Raw genomic sequence first — 22,425 nt, 5'->3', positions numbered from 1 at the left:
ATTTTTTTCATGAAAAAAGTGTGCCTTTGCACAAAAAAGGTTGAAAAACACTGAACTAGAGGAAATGTGAGGTCCCATATCTTGGATTTAGATGAAAGATGAGAAGATATCACCTTGAAATTCTGCACCATAATTTGGAGAATAAAAGATAAAGGTTCCACTCGCACATATGTGCTAGTCGTTCCCAGCTCTAGGGGGGCGGTGCTCATTTCCGTTTCAAAGCCGAAAGGCCAGCTCTGTCCGAAGACATCTCCGTGGTCATGTGGCTGGCATGACTAAATGCCGAAGGGGCACGGAACGCTGTTACCTTCCCACCAAAGGTGGTCCCTATTTTTCTACTTACATTTTTACGTGCTTTCGAACTGCTAGGTTGGCAGAAGCTGGGACAAGTAGGGATTTGAACTGCCAACCTTTCTGATCGATAAGCTGAGCGTCTTAGTCCCTGAGCCACTGTGTCCCTGGATAAAAGCATTCTATCCAGAGCCTTTCTCTTTTCACACAGCATGATAATGACAACTGGTTGAAATTAAAACTGAATATTAGGAAGCATTTCCTAACACAATTGTTAGTGGCAATTCCAACTGGAAGTTTTCAAATAGGAAGGAGGGGGAAAATGGACATCAATAGTTCACTGTATTCCTGCACTGAGCAGGAATGGGACTGGATATCCTATAACCGGGATGGCGAACCTACGGCACGTATGCCACACAGAGCCATTTGTCAGGGCACGCAAGGCCAGCTGAGTTCAGAATTTTTTAAAGCCATTTTTCACCCACCCCAGGCTCCAGAGGCTTTAAAAAACCGGCCCTATGGGCAAACCGGAAGTTCGGGAACGGATTTCCGGTTTGCTTGTAGGGTCGGTTTAAGCCCTCTGGAGGTTTCAGGGACCTTCAGGAGGCTTTCCTGAATGCTCCGGAGGACTAAAAACGGCCTTACGAGCAAATTGTTTGCTCGTAGGGTCGTTTTTTGCCCTCCGGAGGCTTCAGGGAAGCCTCCTGAAGGTCCCTGAAGCCTCCGGAGGGCCTCCGGGGGGAGGGTGTTTTCGCCCTCCCCAGGCTCCTATAAAGCATGCAAACAATTGGGGGGGGCACCTTTCATTACAGAGCCGAGGTGGCGCAGTGGTTAAATGCAGCACTGCAGGCTACTGCTAGATCAGCAGTTCAGCGGTTCAAATCTCACCGGCTCAGGGTTGACTCAGCCTTCCATCCTTCTGAGGTGGGTAAAATGAGGACCCGGATTGTTGGGGGCAATATGCTGACTCTCTGTAAACCGCTTAGAGAGGGCTGAAAGCCCTATGAAGCGGTATATAAGTCTACTGCTATTGCTATTCATGTGGCATGCGCACTGGGGGGTCATGCATTGCATTATGGGTGCAGCACACCCGTGCACGACCCCTCTGCGCTCTCCCCATTTATGGCATATGAGCCACAAAAAGTTCACCATTGCTGACCTATAAGATGCCTTCCCTTTCATAAATTGCATGATTCTAAAATCTATCAGTTACAAAAACTTTCTGCTTTCCTGTGTTCTACCAAATGTGTAAGTTAATACATTTTCTTCAATACCCATAGATATTTACCCATATTTGGACAAAATTACCATATTCCACAAATATATTATTTATTTCAAAGTTTAAGGTTACATTTTAGAGACAATTGAGAAGGCTAATGAGACCAGCCATATCACACAAATAGCAGCAAAGAATAAATGTGTTTTTGAAAATGAGTGAAGCACAGCTCTGCTCACTTTATTGGTTGCATAGTTTAAAGAATACTGTAATCAATCATTTATTTCATTTTCAGCCTGACATTTGCAATATAATTGTTTTTATAGTAGGCTATCTCCTCTAATTTTTAAATATCAACATTCATACTACTGCCCATCTAAGTATTTTGAGGACCACAATAACTATTTTCATTAGTTTCAGGAAATGAAATTTGTATTTTCTTTCCTATACCATATCGAAGGAATAGGATCCATGCTATAAATCAGCCTAACCCCATCTGGTCCCCTTCGAGATAAGAATTACAATTCTTACATGTTTACAAGAAACTTCATCTAAGAAATTTAATGCAATTAATCTGAAAAAACTCCACTGGATTTTGGTTATTTTCACCCTAGTTTAGACCATATACATTCTTAGATCTAAGATTATCTATAATCACATTTACAATTTATATTATTTGTGCTATATTATCCTTCATATTTATTTTCTACCTAAAGCAAGTAAAAGTGTTCTGCAATTTGTAGTTCCATTTGAAACAATAGCAGGAGGCATTTTCTGGCAGGTGTGATGGTTTAACAATGGAGTTCCTCAGTGGTGCCTTGGCAACTTGATTTTTCCATTAAAATTTCTTAAAATGGTTTTCACTTAGCATTCAGTAGTTGTGATAGGTTTATACAAGCTTTTATAAAAACTAGATTTTTGTTTGTCAAACAGGAATATAAATTTTAACTGAGCGATCAAGGATAAGGTCCAGCCAAAAGCCATAAATTTTAGCCATGAAGTGCAGCCAGAAGCCCTGGGTCATTCTTCATTGGCTTGTTCTGTAATATAAAGACAAAATTTAAAAAGTGATAAAAATCTTCAAGTAAATAATTTTTGAAGTAAAGGTATACCACATACCATGAAAATTTGTAAGTGCTTTTCATGTAAATAATAATAATAATAATAGAATAAGCTTTTTAAAAAGATTAATTTCAGATTGGAAATAGAGATCTTGAATAGAATCCTAAAACAATTTAGACCCTAAAGCTGAACAGAAAGAAGAGATTCTGGAGGCGGGGCTTGATGTCGCAACGACACGACATGCAATCTTGGGACTCCAGGATTGCTGTCGATATCTCTGTTCCTGGACAATCCTTTTGGACCTAAACTGTTCTGAAGGAACAGTGATAGAGAAGAGCATGTCCTACTGATCTCAAGGACATCGCAAAATCCCTAATTGATCCAGGAGAAAGCTCTTTTTGCCAGCTACAAGAGAAGCAGCCAAAATGGCTGCAGAAGGTTGGGACAAGGTTGGAAGCAGTGCAGGAGAGACAGTGTGTTGAAATGGTGAGAATTGTTTTTATTATTAGAGAAGGGAAAACCCAAAAGACTTGGATTTTAAAATAAAATTGAAAACAGAAGGAAATAAGCGACGAATTAACCCTGGTTTAAAACTATCGTGTTATCTTTTCTACCTTAACTTTGTTTTTTATGGATGGACTTTTTATAAATGCCTCTTACTTTTAAACTGGACTGGCCTCTTTTTTTTCCTTCTTCCTCTATACTTTTTCCATTTTTTGTATTCGTGGATTAAAAGTTTCTTCTCTCGTAAGGCTTGGACGGAGCGTAATTTTTAAACATTTTTTTCCTCTTCCGGAGCTTGGAGTTTACAGAGAGAGGCAAAAACAAATGGAAAAGAAATAACACTGCCATCTAGTGGCTAGAGGCTTGGCAATATCTGATATTACAAAGCTATAAGCTTTGTTTACTGAAAGGGTGAGTGGAAAACATTTTGTTTATACAGGTGTTCCTTTGAAGGAAAGAGAAAGCTCTGATTTGAAAAACTCCACTGAATTTGTTTGAAACCTAAAAAGTCTTGGATGTTTTGGCAGTGTTTATAACCTGGAAAATTGCACAATGTGAAGAAGAAAAGGCACTAACTTTGCAAAGAATTTTCTTAGAAATTCAAAAAGTTTTAATAATTACAGAGACAATTGAAAAGAGACTTGAAATTCCTGGGAGGAGCCTACTGGTGAAGGCAGCAAAAAATCAGCTGCCTCCGAATTCCTGGCTACGTACCTGTTTAGAGGATCTTCCATCTGACGTCTTATCAGGTTTTCTTATCCTTCAGGCAAGAGGGAAAGAAGAATCTGTTTTGCTGGCAAATGCTCTTCGATTTTTGCAGCTTTTGTGCTTGCAAGGAAAGGGGGGCTAGCCCATGGCAGAACGGCTGTCCGTGCTGGGAATTTCAAACTGCCTTGTGCAGGACAAAGTAGGTCTCTCCCACTCTGCTCTAAGTTTTGTTTGATTTAATCTTATCACGAGCAGAATCCGTTTACTGCGAGGACAATAATTGCTTATCAACATTTTAGCTTCTTCTCTTTTTCTCCTCCGAAAAATTATTTACTCAGAGGCTTTTAAAATGGCGCCGAGCAGGCTGGTTTCTCCGGTAATAACGAACACTTTTTGCTAATTCTCACAAGACTTCAAAAGAATTGAAAAGAATTCTTGAAAAGAATTCAAAACAAAAGAGATAGCTTATCACATGTTTTGGTTTCACAATAGAAGAATTTTACTCCTTCATTAACTTTGCTTATTTGGAAGTTAAATGGTGATGAATCTGTTGAACGGTCTTGTTACAATGTTTACTCACTGAAATTTTTGCCAAGCCTTAAACTTCAAAATAAAAGCCTCTTTACTTAAAGCTGCATATTTGGCAATAGAGTTTTATTAACTGCAGGCAGACAAATTTTGAAATGGCCTCAAAACCAAATATTAACTTGAAGTCGTCACCCTCTACTTCCAGGGGCACATCCTCAGTGCCTGGCACAAAGCTGCAGCCTCCGCCTCCTACGCCCCCTGCTGGGGATGTGTTAACGAAAGAATTTTTTCTGAGTAATCTAAGCGAGGCTCTTAATGCACAGACAATTAAAATGGAAGATAAATTTAGAGATAATAGAGAGGAGAGAAAAGAGGAAATAAAAGAAATGAAAGAAGAAATTAAAAGTGAAATTAAAAGTGAAATAAAAGGACTTAAACAGGAGTTGTATGAGAAATTTGAGGCTAAGGTTGATAAAATTAGAGACGACATGCTGAGTCTTGTAACTGTATTAACAGAACATATTTCTGGAGTGGAAGATACTCTAGAGGTTCTTAATGATGCCAATGCTAACTTGACATTGAAAACAGAGGTGGTGGAACAAAAAGTGGAAAATGCTGAAAAAGAAATTATTATGATACAGTACCGACAAATGGAGTTCGCATTAAGAGTAAGGGGGCTGCGTGAGGAGAAACAGGAGAACCTGAAACAGATCCTATCGGAAGCTTTTGACCGCCTGATGGGAAGACCAGGGACCAACCAAGGCTGGCAAATTGACAAAGCTTACCGCGTTAACTCCTGGCTGGCAAAGCAGAAGCAGCTTCCTCGAGACATCGTTATATATTTTACTACAAGAGAGTTCAGAAATATGGTACTGCAAGCGTCTTATAACACTAAGCTTCAAATTGGCGGTAAAGACCTGGCTGTTTTGAAAGAGATACCACCTCAAATGTTAAGAGCCAGAAGAGATTACGCTTTTTTGGTCGAAGAACTCAGAAATCGTCAGATACAGTATAGATGGGATGCACCATTCGGCATCATATTTACATTTGATAAGCAAAGGTACCGCCTCAACTCTGTATGGAAAGCCCGAGATTTTTATTATAATATATTGAAGGCCGGACACCCTGCACCATCTGGACCTAGAGAAAGACCACAAGAAGGACAGGATAGACAGCAAACTATACAACCACCAGACAAGATGGAGCATCTCTCTTCTCTAGAAGTGCAAGGTGCTATGGAACCAAGACCTAGCCGCATGACTACTAGACGTATGGAGAAACAAGCTAAGAAGCAACAGCGTCAACAATCACCGGCCATCGATCAAGGAACTACAACAACAAATCTGGAAGCAGTGGGAGGAGCTAGACCTAAGGTCAAACAGGCCATGCAGGAAGCTCTAAAAATGCTTCAACCAACCAAAGATGACAACTAAGATCTTAACATGGAATGTCAACGGACTGAACTCTCCACAGAAGAGGAAGAAAATATTTCATTATCTTAAACAGTTTAAGAACGATGTAATTTGTTTGCAAGAAACTCATATTAAGTCAACTGATCAAAAATATCTGATCAACTCAAAACTTGGTCAACATTTTGCAGCTTCTGCTATGGAAAAGAAGAATGGTATAGTTGTATACTTAAGAAAAGATATGAAAGCTGAATTAATAGAAGCAGATCCCTTCGGAAGATATATTGCTTTAGACTTAATCTTAGAAGGGAAAAAGACATTACTTTTGGGAATTTATGCTCCCAATCAACAGCAAGATAGATTCTATAGAAATCTTCATGCTAAATTAGTACAGTGGGACTATAGTTCCTGTATACTATTGGGTGACTGGAATGGAGTGATAGACACTAAGAGAGATAAGAAGATTTCCCGCTTAAATACCAAGATGCGAGCAAAGTTACCCAAATCTTTCTTTGACATTATGGATGATTTTGAATTGAGAGATATCTGGCGAGAAAGAAATGCAGAGGAATATGACTTCACTTTCTTCTCGGACAGGCATCAATCCCTTTCAAGGATTGATTTTATTCTAATCACTAATGATTTGCTTTCTAGGGTCAAGAAAACAAAGATTGCAGCTAGAGTCCTTTCGGACCATAACCCAGTTTGGATGGAGTTGGGAAGGGTAGTGCAGGCAAGAAGGTTTTGGAGACTGAATGAAAATTTATTTAGATATGAAAACTATATTAATGATTGTAAAAAATTACTATCTGAATATTTTGTTTTGAATATGAATAAAGGTACATCTATGGAATTTGTATGGGATGCAAGCAAAGCGTATATGAGAGGAGTTTTGATGAATATAAATAAAACACATAGAAATAAGCAAGGGTTAAAACGAACAGAACTGGAAGAGGAAATTAAGAGAAAAGAGCTGGAGTTAACAAGGAAACCAGACGATACAAAGGTTAAGGAAGCTATTAACATATTAAAATCTCAATTTGACATGTTGATCTCTGACCAGGTAGCTACTAATTTATTATATGCAAAACACAATACTTTTTGTAATGCAAACAAACCTGGCAGATGGTTAGCTTATCAGATTAGGAAAAAAAGGAAAACTCGAAATATATCTAAACTGATTTACAGAGGGAAGGAGGTGTTCCAACAGGAAGAGATTCAAAAGGCTTTCTGGGAATTTTTTACAGAACTGTATAAAGGGGATAAAATTAATGGTTTAGACATAGACAAATATTTAGACAAGGAGAAAATACCTTCAGTTAGAGAAGAACACAGGCAAAAATTGAATCAACCAATAACCTCGGGGGAAATCCTGCAGGTAATTAAGCAATTAAAGCCAGGGAAAGCACCAGGTACAGATGGCTTGACAGCGGTTTACTACAAAAACTTACAGTTAGAAATGGTAGAACCTCTTAGAGAATTATTTAATATGATTCAAACGGAAGGTAAAGTCCCTCCATCTTGGAAGACAGCGTTTATATCTTTGATACCCAAAGAAGATCAAGATACTACTCAACCCAAAAATTATAGACCCATTTCATTACTGAATGTAGATTATAAAATTTTTACTAAAATATTAGCAAATAGGTTAATGTTGGTCATTCAACAATTGATACATACGGACCAAACAGGTTTTATACAAGGGAGACAGATGAAAAGTAATGTTAGATTAATTATTAATGCATTAGAATATTTGGGAAAGAACAACCAGATCCCTGCTGCGTTTATATTTTTGGATGCTGAGAAGGCCTTTGATCGAGTTAATTGGCAATTTCTGTTGAAGATACTGCAAAAAATGCAGATAGGAGATAATTTTTTACAGTCAATTAAAGCAATATACCAACAGCAAACAGCACAAATCATAGTCAATGGAAGTCTAACAGACTCTTTTCAAATTGGAAAAGGTACAAGACAGGGCTGTCCTTTGTCCCCATTATTGTTTATTATAACTTTGGAAGTATTGTTGAGTAAAATACGGGGCTTGGATGGTTTAAAAGGGATCAAGATTAGGCAGCAAGAATATAGAGTCCGCGCTTTTGCGGATGATTTGGTCATAATATTGGAACAACCGCAGGAATCCAGTATGGTTTTAATGAATATGATTAATCAATATGGTCAAGTGTCGGGCTTTAAAATAAACTTAGGAAAAACCAAAATATTAGCTATAAATATGAATATTAAACAAAAGGAAGAATTAGGAGTGATGCTAGGATGTGAGGTAGTTAAAAAAGTCAAATATCTTGGAGTTAACATTTTAACTTCAAATGGGAAATTATATAAGCATAATTATGAACCACTTTGGCATAGCATACAGACAGAGATGAAAAAATGGGAGAAATTGCACTTATCTTTGCTGGGTAGGATAGCGGCAGTGAAAATGAACATTTTACCAAAATTTTTATTTCTCTTCCAAATGTTACCTATACTTAAAAAAGATGCGAACCTTTTAGAATGGCAGAAGGGTATCAACAAATTTGTGTGGGCAGGAAAGAAGCCGAGGGTAAAGATGAAAATAATGCAAGATGTACGTGAGAGAGGAGGATTGAAACTACCTAATTTAAAACTATATTATGATGCAGTGGCATTATCTGCAATTAGTGATTGGATTCATTTAACCAATGATAGAATATTGAACATTGAGGGACACGATCTGGTATTTGGTTGGCATGCTTACTTGTTATTCAACAAAAAATTGGATAAGACCTTTAAAAGTCATATTTTAAGAAATGCTTTATTGCGGGTCTGGAAGAAATATCAATATAAATTAAATGACAAGATACCCATGTGGGCAATTCCTAGACACGCAATTGAAAATATGAATACAGCACAAAGACAGGACAGAATTACTTACAGACAGCTTCTTACCTCGGAAAGGGGGGTATTACAATTAAAATGTTTAGAGGTATTAAAAGAGGAGAAGGTAGTTCAAACATGGTTCCAGTATGGGCAATTACAGGCTAGGTGGAAAATAGATCAAAAAATTGGTTTATTCAAGTTGAGGATAATCTGTTTAAACAAATAAGAGATCAAAGCTTAATGCATATAAAGAGGATATATAATGTATTAATACAGATGGATTCGGAAACAGAATTAGTTAAAGATTGTATGATAAAATGGGCTCAAAATATTGAGGAACCAATAATGTTGGATACATGGGAAAGAATCTGGGTAAGAAATGTGAAATTTACACAAGCTCAAAATCTGAGAGAAAATTTTTACAAGATGTTCTATAGATGGCATTTAGATCCTAAAAAGTTGGCTTCTATGTATCCGAATGTACAGCCTAAATGTTGGAGGTGTGGTTCTCTCGATGCTACATATTATCATATATGGTGGACCTGCCAAAAGGTTAAGGCATTTTGGATAAAAATATGGTGGGTCATGCAAAATGTTTTTAAAAGAAGGATAAAGTTTAGTCCTCAGTTATTTTTACTAGGTATATGTACTGATTTTACAGTGGTAGAGACCAACTTGACTCTGCACCTGATAACTGCAGCAAGACTGTTGGTGGCGCAATATTGGAAGAAGGAAGACTTGCCTACAATCCAAGAATGGACATTGAAAGTAACAAACTTAGCTGAAATGGCTAAAATATCGGCATATCTCAAAGATCATTCAAATGAGAGATATAAACGAGACTGGAAAAAATGGATTGACTATATACAAAATAAATACGGGACTAAGAAATTCCAGTTAGCCTATGCTTAAGATCAGAAATGATTTAAACTGTTAAAAGTCAGTTCAGTAAGAAGAAGCTAAGGTCAATCTAGAATGTCATTAATTTCTTTATTTCTTTTTTCTCAATAGATTTTAGACTGTGTTAGTTAAAAATCCATACCGTGTACGGGTTCTGGGAAGTCGGGGGGGGGGGGAAGGAGGAGGGGGGGTGGGGGGGTGGAGGGAGGGAGGGATACACACAACAAAAAAAAATTGTACTTTAATGTCTTAATGATTGACAAATGATGACATATTTGTGTTTTTTTTTTTTTTTTTTAAAGAAAAATAAAAAAGTTGAATATGAAAAGAGACTTGAAATTATAGATCAAAATATAGAAAGTACAGGGACAGTGATGAAGTTTGAGGACAGAGCTCGAAAAATCACAGAGACATATGAAAGTGGTAAGAAAATTGTTGACACTGACAGCAAACTGAGAGTGGAGGAAAATGGCAAGTGTGAAATATGGAAAGGATAGATCGATGAACCAGAACTTTATTTCAGATGTCAGAACATAGATGTAGAAAGGAGAGAGAATTTGGCAAAAATAATGAGAGTAATCTCGGCAGAAGCACTAACGATAATAAAAGTTAAGCTGATAAAAGGAGCAGATAGAGGGTTTCGCATCCTTATAAGACATGCAATGAACGACAAGTTCTTAAGAGAAGTCCACATAAAACTTATCAAGAAAACATTTAGAATACAGACTTTACAAATGGCAAGAGATATTGGACTACACTATTTCGGGAAGGATACAGGATGATGAAATGAAATGTCACAATAAATTTTAGTTAAATGTAGTTAAATTTTGAGTGCTATGTACAACAATAATAAATATAGTCAAATAAATGATTAATAATGATAAAGCATTTATATATACTAGATTGATAATATGAAATTTTCTACACACTGTGAGGATTATGGAGATGATGTTGAAAAGCCTTTTTATAAAAGATAAGCAATTCTATATAGAATAGAATATAAAGATGTAATATCACTGGATGATTTCAGAATGATGTAATAAAATGTCATAATATAAATTTACTTCAAATTTAATATGCCTTATGTTGAAAGGATGTAATAATAGCTAGGATTAATGGATGTTTAATAATTACAACAATTTGTATACATGTATACATTAGATTGATGATACTAATAATGGTAAAAACATGGAATTGAAAATTATTAGAGAATGTTATCAATGCTAAAATAATAGAATTAGAATAGGATAAAAAATAACTATTATTGGATATATTGAAGATGATATAATGAATCATTATAATATTAATGATTATATATTTAGAATTCCCTGCCTAAAATGGAGAGACAACAGTGATAATCAAATAAAGGAAGCATAATAACAATGTATACAAAGATATCTTGATTGACAATATGTAAAGTTTGATAAAATTCAAGTGATGACTATGGAAAGGACACATAAAGACCACCTAACAAATCGACACACTTTATGTAGTTGAAGAGGCTTTTATGTTATATGTGTTGTGTGTTTGTGTTTGAAAATAAAACTTTTATTAAAAAAGAAAGAAAGAAAAGAGATTCTAAAACTGAATAGATAATCTAGAAATCCAACTAGATCAAGGATGGATAATTTGCAGCACTCCAAACATTCCTAAAAGAGAACCAATTTGATGTAAAGGTTAATGTAACAGGCTAAAAATCAAGAGACTGAATTATAGTTCCACTTTAGGCACAAAATTGACTGGGTGACCAATCATTCTCTCTCTTCCCTAGGAAGCACACAATGGCAAATCACTTCTGAAATCTTGCCAAGAAAATGGCAGGGACGTGTTCAGGCAGTTGTTAGGAGTTAGCACAGATTTGGAGGTACCCCCCAAAAAATTATTTTATGAACTCCAGCCTCCAGTCTACTCAGCATAACCAAAGACCAATTTCTACTTTGGAGGACTATATGCTCTCACCAGGTAAAGGATATCACTCCTTCAGGGAGGAAGCGATAGAAGACAGTCTAGTGGAAACAATCCAGGTTGTAGTTCATTAAAAAGAAATTTGAAATAAAATTGTGTGTGCATGTGTGTGTGTATCTCAGCACTGTGGTAGGATGTAGCCAACCCTTATGGGTCCTAGTTAGTACTTTGATGGGAGACAGTTACCTTTTTTCCTTCCTGAAATAATTTTAAAAGGAAGGAAACCTTTGCTGTCAGAAGCAATAAAAAGATATTAAAGAACAAGAACTGCTTGTTCTTTTTTGTTTGTCTACTTGCTTTGACTTCCAGGTAGTCAGATGAGTGAGAATGGGAAATCTCAAAGCTATAGCAACAATCTGATTCTTTCTAAAACAAGTTTGGCAAATAGTAACTATGGAATTAAGAGTGTTTAATTAAGCATCTCATTTTCCAAGTACTTCCCGCTATTATTATCAGCTAGTTGGTTTACATCAGAAGACTATGCTTTCACTTTTAAAACAGCATCCTGAACTGAACAATAGTGTAAGGGTGTAGGAACCAAATGCTAAATCTGTCCAATTTGCAGCTTGCTTTGATGCAGTCTTTCCCCAATACCTGTTACAGTATTTCTTTCGTATGGTGCAGAAAATTATGCTAAAAAAATTCAACAATGATCTTTGGAGGGGAGTGACTAGGAGGATTATAGGGGGGGAAAGGAATGACACGAGTAAAGGAAGGTGGAAATCTGAAGGGGCTAACAAGTACAAGTCAAACATGAACCAGCAGTCTTCTGCACTGCTTTAAAAAAAAAGCAATTCCTGTGTTAACAGGAGCATTAAAGCTTACATCATTGGGATTTAATTGTAGCATTTACGTTACCTTATTCAGACATCATTTAGAATTTTTGTCTAGTTCTGGATACCCCAGTTCAAAAAAAATGAATTCAGAGAAAGGCTACGAAAATGGTGAGTCTTGAAACCAAGCATTTTGAGGAACAGTTAAAGCAGGGGTGTCAAACTCATGTCATCACGGTGTCATCACATGACATATCACAACTTTTCCCCCTTCGCTAAAATGGGCTTAGGCATGGCCAGTGCATGATGCATCCGGCCCGCAGGCTGCGAGTTTGACAACCCTGAGTTAAAGGGTCTGGGAATGTTTAGGTTACAGAAAAAATAGATTAGGAAAAATATGACAGCAGTCTTCAAATAAAAACTTGTCACACAGAAGAGGTAATGGACTTATACAGGCAGCTATTGAGTTATGACTATTACTGAGCGTTGAGTGAATTATGATTATTGCGTTGTGCTGGTCATTAAGCAGATTGTGACCGTGACTGATTTTATGACTTCTTTTGTGACAGTCATTAAACAAATGCTGCAGTCAGAAAGTGAACTTATTTTTTGCAATGGGTGTCTTTGCCAGAAACCTAAAGTAAATGCCAGTTTCTGGTAAAAAATAAATTGTGAATTGTGATCAGAGGACTGCAGGACGCTGCAAAATCTATACATGTGGACTAATTACTGAGTGCCCAGAATAGTCATGTGATTGGAGTTAGTGGGATGAATGGCAGCTGTTAGAACTTTGAATCTAGGTTGTAACTAGTCTGCGAGCTACTTACTTGAATGGTCACTAAGCAAGCAGTCACAAGTTGAGGCCTACCTGTTCTCCCTTGCCTCAGAGGGCAGGACCAGAACTAATAAGTTAAAACTACAAGGAAAGAGATTCAAACCAGATATGAAAAGGCTATTTCTGAATGTACATAGGCTATCACCAGAATGGCAAACCTATGGCACACGAGGCGCTGCCCTGTCAGCTGGCCAGCACGCATGCGCACGCTGGCCAGCTGAGTTCAGCCTTTTTTAAAGTCATTTTTCACCCTTCCCAGGCTTCAGAGGCTTTATAGGAGCCTGGAGAGGGTGAAAAGATCCTCCCCCCACCCCAAGGCCCTTCATGAGCTTCCTTGAAGCCTCCGGAGCGCAAAACAGAGCCAAGGTGGCACAGTGGTTAAATGCAGCACTGCAGGCTACTTCAGCTGACTGTAGTTCTACAGTTCGGCTGTTCAAATCTCACTGGCTCAGGGTTGACTCAGCCTTCCATCCTTCCGAGGTGGGTAAAATGAGGACCCGGATTGTTGTTGGGGGCAATATGCTGACTCTGTAAACCGCTTAGAGGGCTGAAAGCCCTATGAAGCAGTATATAAGTCTAACTGCTATTGCTATTGCTATTGCTAAAAAACTGAACCTATGGGCAAACCAGAAGTTCGGGAACGGACTTCCAGTTTGCTCGGAGGATCTTTTTAAGTGCTCCTGAGGCTTCAGGGAAGCCTCCTGAAGGTCCCTGAAGCTTCCGGAGTGCTCAAAATGATCCTCCAAGCAAACTGGAAATCACTTCCAGTTTGCTTATAGGCAATGTACCCTCTAAGCTGCGCTCCTGTGCGGCCGCGCAGGTAAAAGAAAACACCGCGCACAAGTTTCAAACTGCAGCGCAGTGTTTTTTAATGTCTTTAAATGTGACTGAAACTATCCCCCCTTTCTCCCTTCTCTCTCTGCACTGAACTCTCTCCTCCATCTGGTGATTGGTGAAATCAAGGAGGACTCTGCCCGGAGACCAATGACGTTGCAGAAGGAAGAATTCCCATTGGTCCTCTGGGGCTTCGCCACTTCCTGGGAAAATGGGATTCGCTGGTTGTAGCCTGCGTTTCTCTGCACATCCGGGGTTTCTCAGGCATTGCGTTGTCTGAAGCCCCATTCTGGGCTCGGCAGTTTTTCTGTGATCCCTTCGCTTTGGGGAGAGAGAGCAGCAGCGTGGAGTTGGACTGCCTGAGCCAAAGGGGTCCACGGGATCTTGAGACTTGATTTTTGAGCAGTACCAATCCATTCCACTCTTTCCTTTCCCTTTCTGTCCTTCTTCTATCTTTCTTTCCTTTTCCTTTCCTTCTTTTCTATTTCCTTTCCTTTTTCCTTTCCTTTCCTTTCTCTTTTTCTTTCCTTCTTTTCCATTTCCCTTCCTTTTTCCTTTCCTTTCACTTTTCCTTTCCTTTCTTCTTTCCTTTCCTTTTTCCTTTCCTTCTTTTCCATTTCCTTTTCTTTTTCCTTTCCTTTCTCTTTTCCTTTCCTTTCTTCTTTCCCATTTCCTTTTCTTCTTTTCCATTTCCTTTCTTTTTTCCTTTCCTTTTCTTCTTTCCCATTTCCTTTCCTTCCCCCTCCCTTCCCTTCCTTCCTGGGGATCTGAGGGAGAGAGAGGGGACCCTTTTCCTCCTTGCTCCCCTCCCCAACATCTGCTCTGATGGCAATTATGGCTAAAAAAATTTCAGGTGCTCAGGCATGAAAATGTGCCGCTCAAACACTATACTTTTCCACACACACTGAAAAAAAATTAGAGGAAACATTGCTCATAGGGTCTTTTTTTTGCCCTTCAGAGGCTTTAGGGAAGCCTCCTGAAGGTCCCTGAAGCCTCTGGAGGGCCTCCAGGGGGGCGGGGGAGGCTTTTTTTGCCCTCCCCAGGCTCCTATAAAGCCTCTGGAGCCTGGGGAGGGCGAAAAAAGGATGCAAAAAAATGGGGGGTAGCACCCCCCTGCGCTCCCCCCACTTATGGCACGCAAGCCAAAAAACGTTCGCCATTGCTGGGCTATCACATAAAGTGATCATCTTTTTGCTGGAGGTCTTTAAACAGGGCAAAAAGATATATTTGTAGTGCTCTGAACAAGAGGTGAGACCATATGACTTTTAAGGTCATCTCCATCTATGATTCATCCTATATTTCTAGTTCTCTTTTGAATATGCTTATTTATCATATCTTCTGAAACACTTTCTCAAAGAAATTCCCAGCAAATGTACATATCAATTCACAGGCTGCTACCTGACTATCTGCTGTAGAACACACGAGAATATCAATACAATATACTGCGTTCGTAATATATTACATTGTATTACATTTTTTGTGTTCTCCATCAACATACCTATCTCCGTGACCAGTGTAGCTTCTCTGGTTTCTTCTTTTGTTTCCGAGGCCCCAGGTATTATCTCATGGTGCGTCTCAGTTTCCACCTTTTCTCCTGCTTCACCTGGTACAGTAACTATAGAGATCAAGGCAAGGAACACTGAAAAGAGCACTAAATGTCTCAACAAACTACAGATGTTACTCTGTCAGCTATAGATTTTCTTTAACTAGGAAAAAGCACAAGGGATACCTAGTATTGCTGCTGAGATATAGGTACTTGTTTTTTAGAAATTCACTCATGAAAAGCTCTTTTTTTATCATTGCAATTATTTGTATCCTTCATTTAGCTTTTTTTGTGGCTGGAAAAAATTGCTAAAACTACTTAGAAATTAAATTACTAAAGCTATATTAAACCATTTTGATTTATTGGCATTCTAAGTCAAAATATGTAAATACATATAGATGGAATTCCCATTCCTTAAAAAAGTATCTACTTTGTTAAAGTAATTCAATAAAATACTACAGATGCTGTTTCCAGCAGAACACATTTTTCATAGATCCAGTCTTACTGATACAGTATAAGAATCTATATTTGTAGGCCACAATTATCTTTAAAAAAAAGTTTGTTGGGTCTTATTTAAAAATGCAGGATCACTATTACTTCTTCCTTTCCATGATCATCTCAATTTCTATGCATTCTTAGAGTGAACAAGATGTACCATAAATCAATGCAATATGGCACTTTGGAGGAAAATAGATTCCAGTAGTCTAAACCAAACAACACATGTATTTTGGGTCAACAATTCATACAAGCATGTGAATAATTGTATCTGACCTGTAATACAATATTATCCTTAGCAATGAGCAAATCCATTTCCATATTAGAGATGGTTACTCCTATTTGCATATATTCGCTAAATATACTGCTAGATAGAGCTTTCCCACCTAAAATTACTATCTAATTATCACTTTATCTGGTAAGTTATTGGAGGGAGGAACAAACAAGGAAAAATTAATACTTGATAGCATGTGGTCATTTAATCTTGAACAGCTATTATACCTTTATATTACTTTTCCAAGATAAATTATTGTTATTACTTTCAAATACTCAAATACTTGCTCAAATCCACTGAGCAAAATTTTCTCTTCCCAAGCAGAGGACCAAGAAAGTTAAGGGCAATATGCTGACTCCGTAAACCGCTTAGAGAGTGGGTTGTAAAGCACTGTGAAGCAAATATATAAGTGTAAGCACTATTGCTATTCACACATAAAAATAATTGTTTGAACCTATCCCTTGAAATTGTTACAAAGGAATATTTATTACCATCTGTTAGCTGTTCCTCTTCATCCATAAGCAGTTCCGTCACAATTTCTGTTACAAAACATCGAATTTCCTCTGTTGAAGGCTCAGGTGTGCCCCCTTCTGAGGTTTCGCTAGGTTCAGGCTTCTTATCATGGAGAGATTCTGAAGGTGAAGAACCAGCAGCTTCTGCGGCAACTTGAGGATTGCTAGCCAACTCTGTTGACTCCACAGCCTGAGGCCCACCAGCTTCAAGGAAGTCTAAAGATAAGCATTGACTTCTGTCAATCTTTTCTTCTGGTGCCATTAGCTGAGGCTCTGTACCCTCAGGATCTACTCTGTGACAAGTAGAAAGGTCACATTTTGTTATTTCCTGAATCAAAGCATCAGACTCCTCTTTACAGAGATCCTCATCTGTTTTTTTCCAAGAAGATCCAAGCTTCACCTCCTCTAGGGGTTCAAGTTTAGTCTGGTCAGATCCTGTGTCATTTTTATCTGTGATAGGCAAGCTGTCATCTGATTTCCCAGTATTGATCAAATGTGTGTTTTAAAGAAGAAAAAGAGAGAAACAGAAATAAATATTCATGTCCATTTTTAATAATGAAGTTATCTTTCTATGATTTTTTTTGCATTTTGTTTCCTTCTGAATTTGCCATTTACTCACCTCTCATCCTACCCATATGATATATTATGAAACTTATGAAATGGTTATTCTTTAAGGTACCACATGTTGCCATAATCACTGAGAAATAATACAGACAGAACTGTATGTATTTTAAATACATGTATATCACTGTGGTTACAAATAGGTAAATGAGCTAAGGCTAGGTTTTTCTGAGGACATCAGGCTGATCATCTTCCTATGTTCAGAAAAATGCCAAAAATATTCCATAAGGAATATTCGGCCATCTGTGCTTTCATGTTTGTTTTATCTTTGATTTCCCTGTTATCTAGTGTTTATCCCCACTTATAGTTTTTCTTTATATCATGTTAACTACCAAAAGCCATTTCACTGTGGTGGGATATAATGGAGGAATCTTACATTTCCCACAAAATACAAAATCAGGGAAAAAATCCTTGAAGAGGAGAGGCAAAAAAGCAACCTAAAGAGAATTTTCATACATATAAGTTATCACCTGCTGCGGATAGAAATCCAAATAATAAAAGAAACAGAATCAACTATCTTAAGAGAAGAGATACTTAAATTATCTGAAAGCTGATCAAAATCACTTAATAGCCCAATATTTTATTGCAGGTCCCATGTGAACAGGTTTATTTTCTGTAATATGTGAAATATATATATATATATATATATATATATATATATATATATATATATATATATATATATATATATATATATATGTAGGTCTCTAGTTGTTCGGGTTTTCTCCCACGTAGAATTGGAGATGTCTTGGCGACGTTTCGACGAAGTCTCATTCGTCATCTTCAGGCAGCTTCAGACTACTTCAGGTTTGGTGTTTCCAGGAGTAGTGACTAGTATAGATCTATTTCAAGCTATTTAGCTCTCATCAGCTAGCCATACCCAAGTTTGGGAATCGAACCTGTGCTCCATTGCCTCCCAGGCAGGGAGTTAACCATTTGAGCTACAGAGAACGACTCCTTTATCAGCCAGCCAGGGTGGGAGGTATATACTTAAAGTCACAACCCCTGGTATGCCCAAGTATGGGAGGAAGGTCACACTTCCACTCTCTGTCATTAGGCTCGTCACAAGAGACCATCCAGACAGAAACTCAATATTTTTTACTGTTGCCTTTATTGGGTTTCTGTCTGGATGGTCTCTTGTGACGAGCCTAATGACAGAGAGTGGAAGTGTGACCTTCCTCCCATACTTGGGCATACCAGGGGTTGTGACTTTAAGTATATACCTCCCACCCTGGCTGGCTGATAAAGGAGTCGTTCTCTGTAGCTCAAATGGTTAACTCCCTGCCTGGGAGGCAATGGAGCACAGGTTCGATTCCCAAACTTGGGTATGGCTAGCTGATGAGAGCTAAATAGCTTGAAATAGATCTATACTAGTCTCCCTTTATTTATTTATCAGCATAAATATAACACACACACACACACACACACACACACACACACACACACACACACACACACATATATATATATATATATATATATATATATATATATATATATATATATTTCTTTATATCATGTTAACTATCAAAAGCCATTTCACTGTGGTGGGATATAATGGAGGAATCTTACATTTCCCACAAAATACAAAATCAGGGAAAAAATCACAACCTTTAAAGTCACAACCCCTGGTATGCCCAAATATGGGAGGAAGTTCACTGCTTCCATTCTCTGTCCATCGGCTCGTCATAAGAGACCATCCAGACAGAAACCCAATATTTTTACTGTTGCCTTTGTTACATTTGTGTTGTATTTGTGCTGATAAATAAATAAAGGGAGACTAGTATAGATCTATTTCAAACTATTTAGCTCTCATCAGCTAGCCATACCCTTACTGGGATTGGAACCTGTGCTGTATTGCATCTTAGGCAGATGTGTTAACCATTAAGCCTTTTATTTATCAGCACAAATACAACACAAATGTAACAAAGGCAACAGTAAAAATATTGGGTTTCTGTCTGGATGGTCTCTTATGACAAGCTGATGGACAGAGAATGGAAGTAGTGAACTTCCTCCCATATTTGGGCATACCAGGGGTGTGTGGTGTGGTGTGGTGTGGTGTGGTGTGGTGTGTGTGTGTGTGTGTGTATGTATACACACACACACACACACACACACACACACACACACACACACATATATATATATATATATATATATATATATATATATATATATATATATATATATTCAAATACTACTTTATTATTATTTCAATTTATCATTTCAATGATTACTGGCTTGTAAACTGCCCAGTCGCCTGTAGCATAGCCACCATTCTGAGATCAGCATTAAAAAACTGCACTGGTTAGCAGACTTTGCTTCACATTTCAATGCTGCTGTTTTCTTGACTATACAATTATAAAAATATGATTAGACCTAACAGCATATATTGTAACACTGGTCCTTCATGTAATATATTATCAAAGCATGTTAGATGGATTAAGAGATAATTTCGAAGAGTTAGAATATGGTATCATTTAAAAACTTTACTAAAATTGTCACATATTACCAGTTGTATAGTTCCTCAAAAACAGAAATGACAAAACTGATTCAAGACTTTAAAATACAAAAGTGGGGAATGTTTGTTTCAAAGTACCACCTTAAAATTAGTTAGAAATACTTAAAATTTGTCACATCAAACTGCACACAAAAATGCAGCTTTTGTCAACATTTCCTACACAAGTCGATTTTGAAGAAAGCATATCTTTACATAATTATCTTTAAAACTATTACATAATCCTCATTAGTTTCAGCACAATTCATCTCAACATTTTAGCAATTCCAATTCAACCATTGTCTTTCTTGATTTGGCAGAAAATGCTGAAAACAAACACTCAAGGACAAACCAACTTTGCAAGAGAGCAATATGTCATTATTGATTAGTGAGAAATAAGGATAACAGCCCTATGCTAAGTGGTTTAAATAGACTCAATTCAACAAAAAGAGCATTCATTCCTCAGCGTCTACTTGCACGTTTCTACAATGGCATTTTATGACTAGGTCCACCCATAACGAATGATTAAATGGTTTCCTCTTCAGATTTCTTCTATGTGCCACAGAGAAGGGAGCAGAGCAAGGCTTAATTTTGCAATATGGGGGCCTGGAAATTACCTGCCCTCCGATGATGGAATGGGATACACAAAGGGGAAGTCAACTAGGGCAGCCAAGTACAGGCTACCCTGAAGCAATAAAGGCGACGTAAGCAGCTCTTCAGTTGCAGACGTTGGGGGGAGGGTGGGGGGAGGCTGCATTTCCTAAAATCGTACTTTCTCCGCGTTGATTTAACTCTCTCTTCGGCCAGAATAAGCTCTTCTCAGATTATCTCTTTTCCAACCTTGAATGTCTAACACACACACACACACCCCTTCCCTCAAACTTCTTGAAGCGGCGCCGCTTGCGAGGGCGACTCCTCCACTCGGGCGCACGTTAAAAAGAAACCGCCGAGCAACTCACCGCACTGGGGCAGCCCGTTGGCCTCCGGGGATTTGGGAGTTTGTCGGCCGAACTCCTTGACTTTGGTCTGAGCGCTGCTCGAGCACCCCATGGCGTGGTTATAGCACCGGCGGCTCCCAAGGGCGCCAGGTATCCAGGTGAGTCGTTCTCGGCTGTGGCTACAGGTGAGACCCAGGCGAGTCCGTTCTCCGCTTCCTGCCAGGGAAGGAAAACGCACAGGTGGTTCTTCCTCTGACCCGTAAAAAAGAAGAAGAAGAAGAAAAGCCCAGCCAAAGCGCACCCCTCCCTCCCTCCCTTCCCCTCCCGCGTTGCGCAGGGAGAGCAACTCACCCCGTGTCCGCTCGCGCGGGAGAGTGTTTATCGCTCCGGCTCGGTTGCCATAAGAACGGCTCAGTGAGGGGTAGTTTCCAACAAGCCTCCTCTCAGATTTTTGGCATACCCGGCCTTGGTGCGGGGCGCAGGCGCGTCTGCGGCGGGCCAGAGACCGGACGGCAGGAGGGCGAGGGGGTTAATGGGAGCGACACGCGGCGGTTCTGCTAAATGGGCTGAAGGCAGCCTACCCTGCCTGGGACGTTTCGCCAAGCGGCCCCTCCTCTAACCCCCATCCAAGTTGTGTGGGTTCCAATCGAGGCATACACAATCCCCAAATCCTTTCTGACCCGACGGGGGTAATTTTCAACAGCTCTTCGCTGCCTTTTCATAACGCCTCAGATAATCTGAATTAACTGTCCCTTCAGTCCGTGTGCTCTTATGCCTCCATAGCTATAACCCAACTTTCCGCCACATAGGTGGGCCTGTATTTCCTCAGCCTGGAAGGGCGCATCCCGAAGTGCCAAACGTCCTCCTTTTTATTTCGTTTGTCACACGTGTACAAGATAACAGGTATAAGTATAAACATGGATATGAAGGAAGGGAATGAATACAAATAAATTTATTATGCATTTTATTATGCATTTATAGGCCGCCCTTTTCCCTGAGGGGACTCAGGGCGGCTTACAATAAAAGGGGAAGGGGAGTGTAGGACAAATAAATAAATGGGGACAGTAGGGCGCTTATGCACGCCCCTGGCTGCCATGGTGGTGAATGCAGTTCAAAAAACGCCCCAAATTATTTGGGGCTGACCTGCATGTGGGTAGTGCAATCCTTAACTAGCAACAAAGGATACTTAGGGAGCCTATAAAAGTTATATTTGGCAAGGCCAATGCTACCTTTTACTGTTACTTTTCCTCTCTTTCCTTATTTTTTTTCCCTATCATATTTTGATGACAAGTGCCTGTGGTGGGATGCCATTTGCCCCTGAGTCAGACAATAGGCCTATTGATTTAAAGAGTTACACATTTACTTGGTTGTTTGGTGACTTGGTCTGCATTGCTCAGGCATAGTAACCATTATGATTTAGGTTTTGAAAACTAGTTTATTTCCTGGTGAAAGAAAAGCAAATCAAATACTTCAGGTTCTTTAATTATCTTAAATAGCTTGTTGCATCAGGTGGTCCATGTGGGTGATGCAGCTAGTCATTGTTTAACCTGAACAGTAGCTACTTATCAGGCAAACAGATGGGAAGTGTGGAACACACGAGCTGGAAGCAAGTTTGTACAAAACAGTTAATCCAAGGCAAACAGTTTTTGTTTTTGATTACAAAA

At 38.7% G+C, this 22,425-nt stretch overlaps 1 protein-coding gene across 2 annotated transcripts; it reads right to left on the bottom strand.

The window, feature by feature from the left end:
- Nucleotides 1–1,603: 1,603 nt before the first annotated feature.
- LOC116512713 lies at nucleotides 1,604–21,685 on the bottom strand. Of its 2 annotated transcripts, none has more exons than XM_032223335.1 (5): nucleotides 21,113–21,685; nucleotides 20,783–20,977; nucleotides 16,685–16,921; nucleotides 15,380–15,496; nucleotides 1,604–2,547 (listed from the first exon to the last, which is right to left on the bottom strand). In XM_032223335.1, the coding sequence occupies exons 2-5, from the start codon at nucleotides 20,871–20,873 to the stop codon at nucleotides 2,528–2,530; spliced, it is 465 nt and encodes a 154-aa protein (XP_032079226.1). In that variant the 5' UTR covers nucleotides 20,874–20,977; nucleotides 21,113–21,685; the 3' UTR covers nucleotides 1,604–2,527. The 2 variants fall into 2 exon arrangements, with proteins under 2 accessions (XP_032079226.1, XP_032079224.1); XM_032223333.1 differs by having other exon boundaries at nucleotides 16,685–17,176; nucleotides 21,113–21,677.
- Nucleotides 21,686–22,425: the final 740 nt, after the last annotated feature.

The sequence above is a fragment of the Thamnophis elegans genome, chromosome 8 (genome assembly GCF_009769535.1).
Source record: "Thamnophis elegans isolate rThaEle1 chromosome 8, rThaEle1.pri, whole genome shotgun sequence".
In the NCBI taxonomy this organism is placed as follows: Eukaryota; Metazoa; Chordata; class Lepidosauria; order Squamata; family Colubridae; genus Thamnophis; species Thamnophis elegans.
Note: the sequence above shows the minus strand (reverse complement) of the source record. Positions and strands in the feature narration are given on the sequence as shown.

Bases quoted from the DNA above. Each gene is read 5' to 3' on its own strand.
- LOC116512713 (XM_032223333.1), bottom strand. From the start codon at position 20,873: ATGGGGTGCTCGAGCAGCGCTCAGACCAAAGTCAAGGAGTTCGGCCGA. The intron at 17,177-20,782 runs GTGAGTTGCTCG...CTGGGAAATCAG, and splicing joins CAACGGGCTGCCCCAGTGCG to ATGACAGCTTGCCTATCACA. The intron at 15,497-16,684 runs GTAATAAATATT...TGATCTCTATAG, and splicing joins AGAGGAACAGCTAACAGATG to TTACTGTACCAGGTGAAGCA.